At 25.5% G+C, this 18436-nt stretch overlaps 1 protein-coding gene across 8 annotated transcripts in view; it reads right to left on the bottom strand.

The window, feature by feature from the left end:
* The window catches only part of Ca-alpha1D (Ca[2+]-channel protein alpha[[1]] subunit D), a 659257-nt gene that overhangs the window by 56825 nt on the left and 583996 nt on the right, over positions 1-18436 (bottom strand). For 6 of the 8 annotated variants that reach the window (XR_012756106.1, XM_075363219.1, XM_075363216.1 and 3 more), the window contains 3 exons: positions 12051-12152; positions 10087-10188; positions 6620-6658 (listed from right to left, as the gene is read on the bottom strand). Coding sequence is in view for 7 of the 8 variants with exons in the window: in XM_075363219.1 (XP_075219334.1) it covers positions 6620-6658; positions 10087-10188; positions 12051-12152 (243 nt within the window). In the remaining variant the exon portion in view is untranslated. The remainder of the gene's footprint in view (positions 1-6619; positions 6659-10086; positions 10189-12050; positions 12153-18436) is intronic. The other 2 variants (XM_075363218.1, XM_075363222.1) reach the window with 1 other exon arrangement.

The following is an 18436-nucleotide window of genomic DNA, read 5'->3' as shown; positions in this document are numbered from 1 at the left end:
AATTTCAATAATTCCTATGTAAAGATAAGATAGGTTTAAATATTAAAAATAAATATCATAACAAGCAAATTATAATATTCTAAATGTTATTGAATATAAAAAAAATCTTGAAAAATATAGCAAGTGCTTAAAATTTTAACAATTATAAAATCTTAAAAAAGTTGTTTATAGAACAAATAGTTTAAAAACTAACGTTAAATATATAACTGATTTAAAGAACAATAAAAAATGACATTAAAGCTGTAACTTCATGCACGCAATCTGCTAATATGATGCGATACTTATAGCCTACTGCAAATACAAATAAAAGTATAAGCAAAAATGTATTTTAACTGCACAATTATGAGATTAACTCAAAGCGTAAACTGAAACTAATTTTTTTCATTAACATACCATAATCTGATGCATTACTGTTTACTCTTTTGACACTAAACTGATAATTACGACTTCTTCCTAATAATGCAGAGATTTTCAATGTCAAAATAAAAATATGATATTCGAAACCGACCTGATAGGATACTAATCAATGTACTTACCTCATACACAAAAAATAAATGTTTAAGAATTTTAATTGATTAAAATTTTAAATAGTTTAAAAATATCATATGCACGATAACAGTAAACCATAGATTATTTTTTTACTCTATTTTACAGTCACATTTTAAATAAAAGTGAATTTTTAATTTCTCATCTTGATGGGAATTTCTTATTTTATTATTGAATATTTTATTTCATTTTATAGTCAAAAAAATTTTTATAATTTTAATTAATGGTCTTAAAATAAAGCAATGTTTTCAAAAGTGAACAAAATTTGTTTTAAAAAATTAAGATATATAATTAGTTTTTGATTTTATTGTTCTGATAATAGCATTAAAATCCCTTAAATTTTGGTATGAGGCTAGTACAAGTTGTTTGTAATTTATTTTGATTTATACTTCATAGACAGGAGAGATTATAGATGAGTTTAATAAAAATTTAAATATATGACAATAAAATACAAGTTCCTATTACGTTTATATGTGACATAACTGTCAATGACTAAATCACAAAAGAACCTGTTAAAAATGATTTTTAGATCCAGTAATTACAATACAAGAGTATTTTTATAACAACTGATGACTATGGAAAAACTGCAGCAGTTAAAAACATGGCTTAATTTAAGCATTTTTTTTTTGTATTAGAATATGATGATGTTCTGCAAATATCATGCGTCTATTCATATATCATGCGAAGAATTCAAAATTATGTTAAGAGTGTTCTATACACTGATAAGCCAGGTTATTGGTTATTTCAAAGCCTTTACTTTCCTACTAATAATAAATCAAGTAATAGTCACTCAAGTGTTCTTGATCTTTAACTATATGATTTTGATCATACAGTCAAAAATATAATATAATGACTGAAATTATAATTATAATCACGGTTTTAATAATCTTTAGTGATTTTGTTAATAATATGAAGATTAACATTACAAGATATACTTCCTTTTGTGATAATTACACCCTTATGTTTGATTCAAAAATAAGATTCTTTCATAAAATAAATGGATTAAATAAGAAATTAAAGATGGTTTAGGTAAGAAATAAAACAATCGGCAGTCCTGATGGAAAACATGATAGAAGAATAAGAATTTCAACTCCTGGGTAAGAGAGTAAAATGCAATCTTACATTCTGATACTTCTGTAACAAATTGATTTCTCAGGAAACAGTATACAAAAAATTAAAGGGTGTATACAAATAGGGATGAAAAAATGCTAATGATCACAGCCTTTTTTTACTTAATTAGTTCCTGTGTATTATCAGAGTTTAAAAATGGTAGGTGCAGTTTCCCTGCATTCTGTAAGGAGTTTATTATTGGCAAATGATAATAACAGTTGATGCTGATAAAATGCAAAAAAACTCTATTTCTGTAACAATATCATCATAAATTACTTTACTATTTGAGTAAAATACTATAGACTAGATTTTTTTTTTAATTAAAAAAAGGTAAGCTATAAGCTATTAAACTATTTGCAACAACACACAGGTGTAGAGGAAGATAGTAAATCCTGTTCTCTTAAAACTAGTTCCTCCATATCTAGAACATTTCATGGTTTCTGAAAAACAAAAGGATGTAATGTAATAATAAAGATTACTGGTTAAATCAGCTTTCAGAAAATTTTGGCAAAAAAAAAGGCTAGAGTCTGTCAACAAGTGTCCAATTCAAAAAGATAGTAATAATGAACGATTGCCTGTAATGCTATGTCCATAACCAGTATAAAATATACTTTGAACTGATACTAAGTGAGAAAATTAAAGATTTATTTCCCAAAGAGAATGACAGCCTTCCAGAATAGCGCCTCTTGTAGTGTTTGGGATCAAGTAGAGATTGCACAGAGATCATCAGTTTATATTTATTAAGTCCATATAAAATCAATACCCATTAGTTATAACTTTGGAAGAAAAACAGTAAAATTCTATTGTGCTACTTTTTAAATGTGTATATTTTAAGGATATCCTTTTATATTCAATCAAAATTACAAAAAAATGTGTTGTTCACAAACAGTTCCAAAAAATCACAAATTGTTTAAAAAATTATATAAAAGTAAATGACATAAAATCTTTAAAAAAATTGCATTATAATTAGCTTACTTTAAAATATAGAATAGGATTTCAATTAATCCATTCACTACCAACAAAAAATAATATTGATTTTACTTTATGCCTCCCAAAAAAAAAGAAAAAACTAAAGTGGAATAAAAAATTTGTTTTTATTTGTATTTCTAGCTCATTAACTTAAAAAGATAGTTTTTTTTACAAATATTAATTTCAGTGACTTTTTATATAGTCATTGTTTCAGTGAATGGGAAAATTTTCAGATTTAGTAAAATTTTTCATTTAGGTTTGGCAGCCTTTCAAAATGTTATCTGTAAATATCTGAGAAAAAAAGAGATTGATTACGATGAAGTAAACACTATTTTAACAGCGTAATAGAGATTATTGCTTTCATTTGTTAATTGAATAAGAGAAGAATAGAAGCAGTGGTATTTCTACCATATGTTTTGCCATAGTAATCACTCTTGTAAAACAAGGAAAAAATCACTGTTTTATTCTGCATCCTTGATTTGATATGAAAGATATCCTAATGAAAGGGTTTATTGCAACTGCTATCAAGTTGACGATGCTGAAATCTGAATTACAAACTGGACAATCTACATGCCCATGTCAAGTTGGAAATGTATTTTTTTGAACCTATAACACTGAATGGGTAAAGTAAGGAAACAGGTAATGGGGTAAGTAACAGGTTAAGTTAACATTTCTGCCACAATCCTTTGAGCTTCATGAAGTTTTATTGCACCCCTAAGATTTAGAAACTCAGTAACTGTGCCTGAGTTAGGCCAAAAACTGTACAGAGTTACTGTTCTCTATGCTATTCTTTTGACTACTTCCATTCATTATTTTTATTTATAGTAATCATCACAGTAGTAACCATAATTATCCTCTTACTAGACATCTTACAAATATTGTGATTATTTTTTATCCACAGCCTGAAATTGTAATAAGATTTATAATCAAGTAATAATCTGATGGTTTAATCAGAAATCTCAGTGGTAGTCCTCATTTCATCAAAACATCTTGTACGCATCTAATCTAAGGAATGGGAGTACTTTTATGCTACTTGAATCCACCTATTACAATGAATCAGTTAGCAAATGTAGACTATACATTAATTTTTTATTTGTTCATTGTCAAATATATTAAAAGATCTACTAGATGAGTCTAATGGCTAATCTACTATTATTATGTAAGGAGACAGTATTTACATTTGGATAGATGATGAGTGTTCTGTTAATTTAATAAATAACAACCATATGAGTGTGGTTTAGGAACATCATGACAAATATCCAGATCAAAGAATCATAGTGTTTAAAACTGGAGATATCATAGAGAAACAAGTATGATGCAACCTAAACTAGTAGGCGTTGGTCAACAACGATTTGTAAGAAAGGTAAATACTAAAGAAGAAATACTCAGTGCTATACAATTATCTTCTACTACAAGCACCAGAAGGTTGTCACATCATTTCCAAGTATCACAATCATGTATGTAGTGAATACTATAGAAGCAACATCTGTATCCATTGCATATAATACATATACAAGCCATATTATAGTCTTTTGTCTCAGACAAAATTCTGTCAACAGTTAATGTGAAAATGTGAGCACAATCCCATTTCCTTATTCATATTCTGGCTACTGATGTAACTGTGCTTCAAATGAAATCGAAATACCCACACTTGACCAGAGGAAGATCTACATGAGACTGGCCCAACACATTTCCAACATTCTTTTTTGTTTAATGTGCGGTGCAGTCTTGTTGGTGATCACCTCATCGGTCCTTATTTCTACCACCAAGGCTTCCAGAAGTACAGTACTATCAAATGAATCTGATTGATCTCTTGGAATGTAGTACAATTAAAGTTAAACTGAAGATGTGGTTATGCATGATTGTGAATTCACTGGCTTACTTCTCTCACAATGTTAGAGATTAATACTGCCAAAAAATTAATATTGCCATGCAATACTGAATCATCCCTACAGAGATAATAAATCTAGTTTTACACTAATCTACTTCATAAGTTTTCACTAAATGCACTTTAAAAAGTTAACAATTAAAAACAAAAATATATTGAAATGAATAGTGGAAGGAGCAGAATTACACAAACACAATAAATGATATTAAGTTAAGAATATCAATATCATGAATCAACTTTCTGTAGAAGTTTACTAAACTTAATAAAACCCATTTACAACACTGGTGGGCCAAGAAAGCTTAATTTGAGAGGTGGGGAGGTTTTAGCTTTGGCGATAAGGAAGTGTGATGTATCAATGCAGTCCAACAACATTAGGGAAATAAAAAATTGATAATGAAGAAATTGCTCCAACTCCAATACATTTTCTACATTTGGTATCCCTGTTAAACTGAGCAACACAGCAAAATGTTAGACTATCCAATACCAGCTGGAAGACGAGTCAGCAAGCTGGAAGAAAGTATCGACTCTGAATGTTTCAGAGAAACTAATTAATCTTATAATATGAGGATGATTAGACTCCAGAAGGATTTATAGAGATATAAAGCTGTATTTGCAACTTTTTTTCATCTAAAAAAGGATGCAAATGTAGGTTTGCTTGGTGATACTGGTACACTCATTCAGGCATATTTTTGTTTTTATGCATAAACAACTTTATAAATTGGTGAAATGTTAAACGACCCTACACATTTGGTCTAACTCAATCTTAGCATTACTATTTATAAATTTTCATTAACATTCGATTTAAGTACTCTGGAAATAGTAAACATTAACAGAAATTTACAGTTTTCATGTAAAATCAAAATGATTTTTAATCTTGAGAAGTGTAATTTTCACAACAGCATGATCCAGTACTTTACCTAACCATTAGTCACTCTAAAAAAAACAACAGAAGTAATTAATGTGGAGTATAATAGCTATAGTTGGCTTCTGTCAACAAGTTAGTAGTCACTGGCTGAAAAGCTTATGTCCCAGGTTTGATTCCTATTCAGACTGGACATTTCTTCATTATTATATAAAAATTTGTATAAAATTATTTGATAATCTAATGTCTCACAAACATTTCATTAAATTAAAATTCTCATTCAAGTTCTTAAGGAATTCCTTCTCTAAAAAAAATATATATACAAAAATGTGGCACGATTTATTTCATGAACAGAAAAAATCTACTTTCTCTAAAGTCTGGGTAATTCTATTTCAATAGTTTACTTTTAAAATCCAACAAAGATCACCTGATCTCCACTTTAATTAAGGAAAAAAATAACAATTTTATGTACATATACAGCATAATCATTAAATAAAAATTCAATAACTTGAGAAAATTTGATCACTATTAACTTTTCTTAATAACAGTTCTGTACAGAAATGTTATTCTTAAAATAAAATATCACAAGTAGTAGGCAAACAAGTAACAATGAAATTAAGAAAAGCAATGTAAAAAAAATGAATTTTACACAAAACTATCTCAATTTAACTAGATGAAGCACTACACAAAAAACATTCCATAAGCAAAAGTAGCTGAAAAATAACAATTTATAACATACTAAAAACTTGTCATAATTAAAATTTAAACAAGTTATCTTATAGATGTTTACTGAATTAATATATAGACAATGTATTAACAAAAATTTAATAAGAATGTAAGAGAGAAAGTCATACAAATGCACAAAAAATAAAAATAAATAAAAGCATTTTTTAATAAAACTGTATAACTTTAAAATCAACACAGATGTGCATATTAATAAAAAATAAATAAATAAATAAAAAATAAGCATCAGATTTGCTTGCCTTCAACAGCATCACTCTATCACTTACATAAAATGAATTCGTGCAAAAATGTGCGAAAACCAGAATAAAATGTGCTAAAACTATTAAAAAAAGAGTCTAAAAATTATTTGAATCCGGCACCCAAATAAAAATAAATAAGACACTAAAAATCTCATAACTCCAAAAAATGTAACTTGAAACAAAAAACCGATTCGACCAAGAAAAAAGTAGGCCAATCGATTGACTGTTTCAATGTCTACAAGGTGCAATGCTAAAAGCTACCTTTCTAAGATTTCGCCCAGGCACATCCAAATGATTTGTCTGTCAGAAAAACAAGACATGACTCCTTATCATGTACATATTAACAAATGAAAATAAAATACAGATTTAAAAGAAAGCAGTATGATTCATTTCTGTCAATGAAGGTGAAAACTATAAGTGACAGAGTACCAGAATGCACAGTACCTAATGCATTAACTGAAACCCACACTGGCAATGAATAATATCCAGAAGTGTACTGAGTATAATAACATATTGTTTTCGTTATATACTAATTATTTCATGACATATAATTTGAAAATGACTAAATTATAAACCATATATATCATCTGAGATTTTTTCTCACCTGCTTTTGTAGGTTTAAAAACATTCACAGCAGATTCACATCAGCAGATAGTAAGAGAAAAATTATGCTAATGTCATAATAAGTATTGTAACATAAATTATGACAGCTCCGACTCAGCATTTATTTTTATTCTTACAGTAAAAGATTTTGTTAAACAAAGTCACATATTACAGAATAAAATGTTAAACACAAAATATAATTCAGAAATTACTGAGTTTCTATCATTTCTAATGTGATCTAATAATACAGTAGTTAATAAGTTCATAACTAATTTTTTCATGGATTTCAAGAAAGGCAAAAGCTGTATTTGTGATGTTAATCACAAAGTTAAGCAGTAACTTCATGATTTCTACCTTTATAAATCAATTCTTTTTTTTATAACTTCAATTAACATAAAATGGCACAATTCAAATGAGAAAATTAAAATGGACAAAATAACTCCCAACTGCAGAAAAAACATTTTTTTTCAAATCTAACAGTTGGGCTATGGGCCTGAAATTATAATAGCTCTGTAAAGTTAGACTTAACTGAATTTTCTCATTATTCTCAAAAAAAAAAAAAAACACCTCTATCTGACATTCAGGACTCTTCAATCTGTGAAATTACATGCCAAAACTAACATTTTCCTAAAGTTTCACTGTACCCCTAATAGTTCCTTATTGTGCCAATATTTTATGCTAATTTTACTGTATTGTAACTACAAAACCAAGTACTGTAAATTAAAACCCATTTAACAGTAAAGGATGTGAGGGAGTGTCCCACTACATAGAAAAATATTTATATTTTTAAAACAGTAATATATTATGAGTTAATATATTATAATATATAGTAGTTTAATAAGTAAGCCTGCATATGAAATTAGTTACTAGAGTACAGAATTTTTAATATATTTTAAATCCTTTGGTTTACTGTGACAAGATCTTAAAATTTATAACAATTTAAAACACTTTTTGGCAATTAAAGGAAAATATATATTTTTTATTTTTAATTACATTTAACTGTTTAATTAATTCTTATTAGTAAATTTATTATTATTTATTTATAAAATTTCATGTTTAAATAAATATTTTTTCTGATAATGCCTCTTTACTGTATTAATCAGCATTAGGAATGAGAGGGATTTTGTATCAGTTTGAAACCTATATTTTTTTATGTACTGAATTTAGATAGTTTTGATTTTTAGATATTTTTTATATAAATACATTGAAATCGCTCTTTTTTGGACAACCAAAATGAAATAATCTTTTCTATTTAAAGGATGGGTATCCTGATAAATGACAGCTCAAATAATTTAAAACTGATGAGTGGCAAGTCAAATTTGTCTTAAAATATTTTTAATATAACAAATACTACTTGCAATAAAAATTAGTTCTTTATTGCTATTAAAATATATTAAATGAGATAAGCTAATATCCCAAAAAGAAATGGCAGAAAAATCTGATATATTTTATAAGTGAAATATTGAAACAGTTTTAAATAAACAGCATTTAATAATTAAGATTTATTATTTAAAAGATAAAAGCTTAATTATTGTTAAACCACTAACTAAAAAAAAAAAAAATAATAAAAAAATAAAACTAAATATGGTAGCCTAATTATAAATCTTCAGGTAGTTAGGCAGATTTAGTATAGCAGGACTGTAAACAAAAATACTGATGTACATTCAGAACACTCAGGTCAGCAGTGAATAGAGTAAGGAATTCTTAAAAAAAAGTGACTTCAAGAAGAAAGTGGGTATATGCTAGAAAGTTAGGTAAAAATAACATATATATATATATATATATATATATATATATATATATATATATATATATATATATATATATATATATATATATATATATATATATATATATATATTTACATATATATATCATATAATATAATATCGTTTCAGCCACTTTACAAAGTTTAAAATTAAAGAACATTCTTACCTTTACTTTTTTTGCTCATTATAATGCTTTCAGGCATAAGCCCATCTTCAGTAATGTTTTCTTTACGCACATACACATTAAAATAAAATACAATACATATAAGAAAATTTTAAATATTAATAACAATTTAAATTTAAAAAAAAAAAAAAAAAATTATTGACTGACAAATAATTGTTCTATAGATTTTAATGCATTATATTTTATTTTAATATGTAAATATAAAAAAAACTAAGAAAAATTTTAAAGAAAACATTACTGAAGATGGACTTATGCCTGGAAGTGCTATAATGAGTAAAAAAAAGTAAAGGTAAGAATGTTCTATAATTCTGTACTTTTTGGAATGGCTGAAAAAATATTATATTATATGATTAGCTAAAATTTACGTATAGAGGAAATATGGACTACAAAAAGTTTAGTTTAAATAAATTAATATATATATATATATATATAGAGAGAGAGAGAGAGAGAGAGAGAAAGAAGTAAGAGAACACTTTGGAAAATTAAAAACACTCTATTAGATTCAGAAGTGGAGGTGGAAAACTGTTTTATTAGGGAGTAAAAATAATTTTATTTTTTTCTGAAGTTTTTCTTAGTGGAAACTTAATAATCTTTTTTCCTAAAATTTCCTTTAACAGAACATTCAACAAAGAATTAATTAATTTTATTTTTCAAAACATTATAAACCCATAATAAATAATATAAAAGTTTTGTATTACTTCTATTTTATTTCTTCATAATTTGAAGATGTTTTTGATGGTATCTCCACTTTGAAATGTCTTAGTAGTTTCAATAAATAAGTATTTATTCATGGAGTTTAAAGATGTATATTTAGAAACTTCACTAATAAAATTTTATTTTTTGAAATATGGAAATTATAACCATAATGAAATGTATTAACAATACTGAACAACTTCAATAAACTGAAAAGAAATTTCCATTCAGGAGTTAATTGTTATGATAACAGAGCTAAAAAATGGCAATATAATTTAAAAGTAACAAAAAAATCCTTGCAATTAAGTATGGCAACTACAAATAGAATCTTAGAAATGTTGATAATAAAAATTTAAAAAAACACACTAATTTAGTATCTTTTGTATTGATTTATGCTTTTTATATTGAAACTGTTTTTAAATTAATTAAGTTTATTAATAATAATTAAAAATAATAACAATGTGTGAAAAAATACTTACTTTAATTTGAGTAGTATTATCTTTCAGTGATCTAGCACGATGAAAGCTTCCATGTCCACGCCTCATGGAAGACCATACACTTCCAAAGAGTGAATGATTACGCTGAAACAAACACAATCAGATAAACAGTAGAGAAAAAAAATTAATGAATAATTAATTTTAAGTTACTTCAGTGTTCTCCGACTGCTGTAAACCTCTATGGAAAGCTTCCAGAAAACCTATAATTACTATTATTATTGTTTAGCTTTTTTTTGTGTACATGAGTCTAAATTAACTTTTGTAAAAATTCTATCAAGATTAAAGAACTGTGTAACTCAATGAATAACCGTTTTCCAAATTAATGTTGCATAATGCTGCAGAGTAATACGATTCCGAATCATATCAAGTCTATGAGGGAAAGTGATGACAAAAACAAAAACCAGAATATATTTTGAACACAGCATTTTATATTACAATTTCATTATAATACCTTTAAAACATACTTAAGATTACTTTACAACATAGTCATCACAGATCTCAATACAACTGAGTATGGGAACAATTTTTTTGAGCCTGTGATGTTAATCACAGAAGTCTCCTACCTGCTTTCACAACCACATCATCACAGCACCTTGAACCTCATCTATGTCATGAACATTTTTTTCCAACTAGATGTTCTTATGACTTCAGAAACAAAAATAGTCCTTTAATGTGATGTCTAATCAATGTGAACAACAGACCAAATCATCCTGCGTAAAGATCTGCATGAACTTCTAATGCAAGCAGTAAATGAAAGACACATTTTCATGAGATATCCAGATTTTTTGTTAAAAAAATCCTTATTGTTTATTCTATATGTCTTGATGAAGTTTTTCAGGGAGTCACAGTCAGTAACAGAACTTTTTATGTCCTCTTAAACAGGACTTTTCTGTCAGACCCTGACGAAAAGCAACTCCTTCCTATTTGCAATAAGATCATAATTTTTTTTAGTGTCAATGTCAACTGAATTTTCTCACTGATATTGACAATGTATTGCACTACTTTAAATGCAAAACACTATTTTGCCTATTCATAACATTACTTCCATAAACAGACCCAAGTCAGACCCTGGCTTTCAGACCCGGTTTCTTCTCCTGTTTAACAAAGTAATTGAATCACTGAATGTTAATTTCTGCTCAACATGATTTAGAACTGACAAGGGTATTTTAAACATACATCATATACACAATGTTGCAGGTATGGGTAATGAAAAATTCTAAACATTATGCAGACTACTGATCATGAAAAATATTTTTTCTGTAACATTTTTTTAGCTTTCTGAATTTATGGATTCACAATTCACATGTAAAAATGGATTGGATTCACATGTAAAAATCTTGGCACTCACATCCATAACTATGTCACTATAAATGTACTTATGTGTATTTATAGTAATAAACTGTTACTGTAAATACACATCTGTATACAATTACTAGCCAACTGTAAGGATATATTCAGTTACAAATACACAACTCACAACTGTAATACTCAATGGTAGTTGATGAAACACTGATGAAGGATAGATGGTGATAAAATTCGAGTGGTACAAGTTTTCAGTTTTCTTTCCTCTTAAGTTTAAAGTTAAAGGAAATAGTATTTTTGTGTTTGACCTAGGACTTTTGTACTACTTCAGTGCTAGGCTTATACTTACTATTAATTTTATGTATTAAATATTTTCAGTGGTTGAAATAGTAATTTTCTCATTGGAGCAATTTTCATTCTCCATCTGGATAAGAAAAGCCAAACTGTGAAAGAAACAACTCTTTGTTTTGCCTCTGTAAAAGTTCTTATCAAACTGACTCACCAGCCAGTGTCCAAGTAGTGTACTATTGTCAGTTTTTTAAAAATAAAATTAAAAAAATACACACGAAGTCAAGTTAAACTTGCTTTACAAATATTTTTAACTTTTTTATTTTGAAAATAAAACTTATAATGTAACTTCTTACTCTGTGCATTGGTTCAGGATTATCATCTATTAACTCTTCCAGATTCCCTGATATAGCTCGCTTTAGTTCAGGTCCTGCATCGTGTAAAGTACGCAGACCAGCCTAAAAGTACAGAAAGATTAAACAAGAATAGATAAATAAGCATTAAACAGCAATTTAGTAGGCATTTAAAATCATATTACAGTAATAATAAGTACCAAAATTAAAGTACCAAAAAATTTTTTTTTTGTAAATAAGTGCATAATTATACATCATAGAGATATGACAGGAGTAAATATGACATTGTAAAGATGTCATGTAACAGCTTCAGTATTTGCATGAAGAATTAAGGAAAATCACACTAAAATCTTGATTGCAGCATACCAAAAAAAACTAATCAATAAAAAAAAAGAGAAATTGCAGGAGGAAGAATAATTTCACGTTATACACAAAAATTATAATTTATATGAAATAATTATAATGCTCATATATGAAGATGATAGATTAAAACAATCTATAACAAAAAACTTTACAGACATTAATTATAAAAATAAATCATCATCAGTAAACTTACATGCACATGTATAGAAGTAAATTAGTAAGCACTATTTTTTTTTTGCATTGGTTGCAGCACACTTGCCTCTAAACCTATCACCAGCATTTCCTCGTAGAAATGGTAACAATAATTTATTTTTATTGTCAATCACATTATATGCTGTATAACAAAGTCTACTGTGTTAAGAAAAAATTTATCTATTGAGAAAAAAATTTGAAGATAATTTGTTTTTAGTTTTCCACATAATAATTTATTGACAAGTTCTAGAGCTATGGTTTGCATTCTACAGTATACATATCTCAAGCCATTGGTGATAAATCTATAAATACGATACTTTGTTCAATTCCTAACCTACTTGGGAAGTCTTTTTCAAAAAATGGAAAAAAGGAGACCAATCATGGTTTCACTACCCACTTTTCACTTCATGTTGATAGCTCAACATTTAACAATGATTATTATACAACTAAATATTTAATTAATATATTGTCTACATATCTATCGGTTAATAATAACATCCGACATAATCTTTAGTTATTTACATGAATTTTGAGCAACTATTATTAAAATCTAGTTTCTTGATGTTTTGAACGTTGGAGGATTCCAAAACACGTGGTTCAGGTTTTCAGCCTTGGTTTAAGGAAATAATTCATTAACACAAGTACTTATGTGATTTTAACATTGATATTAATTTGAACATCAATGTTAGATAATTTTAGAAATACAATGAAAACATTTAATATGAAATTTAGAGTAAATAGTTCACAAGAATTACTCCAAAAAAACTATTATATTTCTAACTGAACACAAAATAAACAAGAGATAAATATTAAAAATTAAAAAAATACAACTGCCAAAAAACAATTTCTGACAAATACTGCTCTTTAATATAAGATAATTATTAATTATTATTTATATACGATAATTACTAATACAGGATAATTAAAGAGCAGCGGGTAACAATTTTGTATACAATATTTGTATATAGTGTAATTTATTTTTCAGTTTTTTTTTTAATTTACTTAAATATATATATATATATACTATATATATTATAGCTAATCATATAATATAATATTTTTTTAACCACTCCACAAAGTACAGAATTAAAGAACATTCTTAACTTTACTTTTTTTGCTCATTATAGCGCTTTCAGGTATAAGTCCATCTTCAGTAATTTTTTCTTTAACATTTTTCTTCTTTTTTTACATTTACACATTAAATTAAAATATAATACATTAAAATCTATACAACAAATATTTGTTCAGTCAATTTAATTTTTTTTTTTTTTAAATCTAAAACGTTATTAATATTTTAAATTTTCTTATAACATGTTATCTGTATGTTAATACAGTAATGTACTGATTATTTGATTTATTAAAATCCTTGTCAATGTATTACCAACTTAAATAATATTTATAAAAATGTACCCATCAAATTCAGTCTGCAGATTCATGAGGCTAAATTTGCGTTTATATTTATATATATAAAAATTTTATTTTTTATTATTATTTAACTGTTCAATACTTACTTTTTCAGTTATTTCAAAATATTTTCCAACTAAATATGTTTGTTAATTGATAATGGTCTGCTACATTTGAGAAACCTATTTTGTAATTTTTAAATGATCTGAAATGTTCATTAAATCTATCTTTAAAGGATCTATTTGTTTTTCCAATATATATTTTTTACAGTTTTGCATTTTATTTTATAAATACCAGAAGAATCGTATTTATTTTTTAATATTTTATTATTATATGTTAAATGTTTTATTATATGGTTATCAAGTTTATAAGCAGGTTTATAATTATCATTATATGCATTAATCAAGTTTTCTATAATTTTGTTTGCGTAGGAGTAATTTATATAAATATTTACGTTGTTTTCATTTTCATTTATGGGTTTTAATGTAGTAATATTTATTTTATTAAAATATTTGGAATTATATTTTATATTATATATATATATATATTATCAATCAATGAGGTATCATATCCATTTTTTATAGCTATATTCTTTGTATTATTTATTTCATTATACAATTCTTGTTTATTGCTAGTGTATTTATTGATCTTTTTATCATGTTTTTAAAAAAAAAATAATTTTTTGAGATCAAGGATGGTTGGAATTTTTGTTTATACTAATTTCATTTGAGGTAGGTCTTTTATATACTCCAGTTATTATTTGATTGCTTTCATTTATTTTAATATCTACATCTTAACATTTTATTTTCCTATTATGTCCTATTTCATAAGTAAATTTTAATGTTTCATAAGAATTTAATTTATTTAAAATTATTTCATGTTCGTTATCTTCTCTTACTTCATATATAACTAAAAGACAATTTACATATCTAACCCGTAATAAAATTTTACGCACATGATTTATACTACAGACTATTTTACTTTCAAATTCTTGTCGATAAATTTCTGGCACTACCAGAAATCATCAATGCATCATAAGGGAAAACCCATAGGTAAAGTGTTTTCTTGTGTATAACAGGTACCATTAAATTCAAAATAATTTTGTTTACAAATATTTCTAATTGTTATTATAATATTATTTATACATTTTTGGTCTTCACCTGTATTTATTAATTTTTTTTTATTAATGAAATTGTATAATCAATAGGAATACTAGGGTACAGATTAGTTATATCGAAGCTTATCATTTTTGTTTTAATACTGATGTTTAATTTATTTAATTTATCAATCAACTTTTACCCATTTTTTATACTGTATTTGTATTTTTAATTAATTTTTGATCTAATTATTTTATCAATAATTTTTGTAATTATATAACTGGGAGTGGTTTTGAAATTGATTAACTTGATTAACTGATTAAATTGATCATAGGGATAACTTCCTTATGCAACTTAGGAAGACCTGTGTGTGAGTTTTGAAGCATAAGGTTTATATGGTTATAATCTACTATGGTATTTTAATTTATTATAGTAATTAAATATTTCTTTGTATTTAACTACGAATTCTTAGACATTTTTTGGTTGGGTGATTGATTTTTTAAAACAGTTTTTGTTTATATATTTATTTATTTTATCATTATATTCATCAGTAGAAATAATAACAGGAGTTACTGTCTTATCAAATTTTTATTTTTCAGTTTATTTATTTTATTCTTATTCATTATTGAGTTTTCATTATAAATTAAGTTTTTATTATCAATTTTGTTTTTAAATTTATTAATTTTATTACTTAGATAATTTTTTATTTTATTTTTTTCTTCATTAGTACAATTAATTTTATTGATATTATATTCTGAACTATTATTGCACTACTAATAACTTTATCTACATTATTATCTGGTAAGTTAAATTTAAATGAATTTGCAATTACTAATTTTTCTTCATCATGGAAAACAACTTTTGTTAAATTTACTAAGTTATCATTTATTTTAAATTTATCTGAATTATTCTGTATATTATCAAGATCTGTACAAATTTTATCACCTTTATTTATTTTGTTATTTATTGTCTGATTTATATTATAAATGTTATCATTTTTATATATTGCACTATTATTACTGTTTTTATTTTTTATTTTTTTTATCAAATTATTTATGTTTTTGTAATTTGTTTTTATTATTTTCTTTTCGCATATATTAATATTAATTTTTATGTAATCATAGATATAATTGAACATGATTTTACCCAAAACTTTTAATAAATTCAAATGCATATTGTATAATTCAGTGTTTATGCAGTTTCTCTTATAGTAAGCATATTTTATCTCTTGTTTTATTCTGAAATTCTCTGCATAAGTTTTAGTTTTACATATAATATTATTATGTTGATAACCTTTAATATTTATTTTCACATACTTCGGTATTAGTTTTAATTTTAAACATTTTTTTATTAAAATTTATTGAATTTATAATCCTATATAATTTTCTCTGTAAATTTGATGGAGAAATTCTAATAAATATTATTTAAGTTGGTTAAGAAATTTTAATAAATCAAATAATCAGTACAGTACTGAATTAACATACAGATTACACATCATAAGAACATTTTAAATGTTAATAATGCTTTAAATTTAAAAATAAAAAAAAATATTGACTAAACAAATATTTGTTCTTTGGATTTTAATATATTTTATTTTAATGTGTAAATGTAAAAAAAGAAGAAAAATTTTAAAGAAAACATTACTGAAGATGGGCTTATGCCTGAAAGCGCTAAGACGAGCAAAAAAAGTAAAGGTAAGAATGTTCTTTAATTCTGTACTTTGTGGAGTGGCTGAAAAAATATTATATTATACGATTGGCTAAAATTTATGTACAGAGGAGATATGGACTACAAAAAGTTTAATTTAATTAAATTAATATATATATATATATATATAATTAATAAAATAAAAAGAAGTGCAATATATTTAGGGTGTATGTATGTATGTATGTTTGTTCCACCGTATATATATATATATATATATATCATATGACAATCCTGGTAATGTAAGAATTTCAATGAGGGGTCATATATTTAATCGGTTCAGCCACTACGCTGCTACAATGGAACAAACATTCATACATACATACATACACCCTAAATATATTGCACTCCTTTTTGGACAAAATATATTTCAAGAAACATGCAATTATATTAATGTCATTAAAATAAATGAAAATATACAGATCACATTAATAAATGATATCTTTTCATAAGTAAAAAATATAACAATTTAAAAAATTGATAATGTAAATCATACATTATGTACTTGGAAAAATTATTTAATTTATAGATACTAATAAGAATAATCAAAAAACATTTAAAATTCAATAATTAATAATAATATTAATTTATAATTCAATAATAATTTAATGTAATCGACTGGATAGACTGGAAAGGATGGCCGGTCTTATTTAAATGAACAGTTCTGGTCGATTTCTTATTTCACTGTTTGTAAACATCATTAGCTTTAGCAGTTATCATGAAAACGACAAATGTCTTTCAGTTACAGTCATCTTTTGGTAATTTTACTGTTATTGAATTAACATCAGAACTGGAGGGAAATGATAATCCAAAACATGGAATTTTGTACAGAATTTTATACATAAAAAAAATGTTTAATTTTTTAAAATATAAATGAAAGAAAACTAATTATTATTAATAATAATTTTATTAATTATAGTAATTAGTTTTAAATTATACACATATTATTATAGACTATGATACTCCTGGTAATGTAAGGATCCTAATGCAGGATCATATATCTAAATTGGTTCAGCTGTTGTGCTCCTACATTGGAATAAGCATGCATACATACATACATACACCCTAAATACATTACTCTCCTTTTTGGGCAGTCGTGTAAAAAGTTGATGTAGATTATATGTTCCTACTGTACTTCAGATATTGATAAGTCTGTACAAACTCCTAGGGTACTTTCACCTGGTTGCTTGTAATAAAATTCTCTTTTCTCTATTTTCTTATTCCTTGTTAGTCCTACTCCTATGTTTCCATTTTTTGACCTAGTATAAATTACCCTAAAATTCTCTGACCAAAATCCTGCTGTCTCTGAATCTTATCTCATTAATTGCAACTATATTTAACTTTAACCTACCCACTCTCATTTTAAATTATCTAACCGATCATTCTTATTCTTTTTTTATGACTTCCTCTTGAGTAATTCTCCTCCCTCTCAGATCTGATTAGGACTATTTTATTGCTGGAATATCTTATACAAATGGATTTCACCATATAATTCAGGATAAGAGAAAAGGATTGAAGGGAACATTTTCCTGAAAAATGCAGTAGCACTTATTTGCTGCTTTTAGAGGTACAGTGCTCAAAACTTAAAACTTTTATTTTACTTGAAAACTTAAATTGGAGGCTGTATTG

The sequence above is a fragment of the Lycorma delicatula genome, chromosome 4 (assembly GCF_047948215.1).
Source record: "Lycorma delicatula isolate Av1 chromosome 4, ASM4794821v1, whole genome shotgun sequence".
NCBI classification, from domain to species: Eukaryota; Metazoa; Arthropoda; class Insecta; order Hemiptera; family Fulgoridae; genus Lycorma; species Lycorma delicatula.
This window is presented reverse-complemented; position numbering and strand designations above follow the sequence as displayed.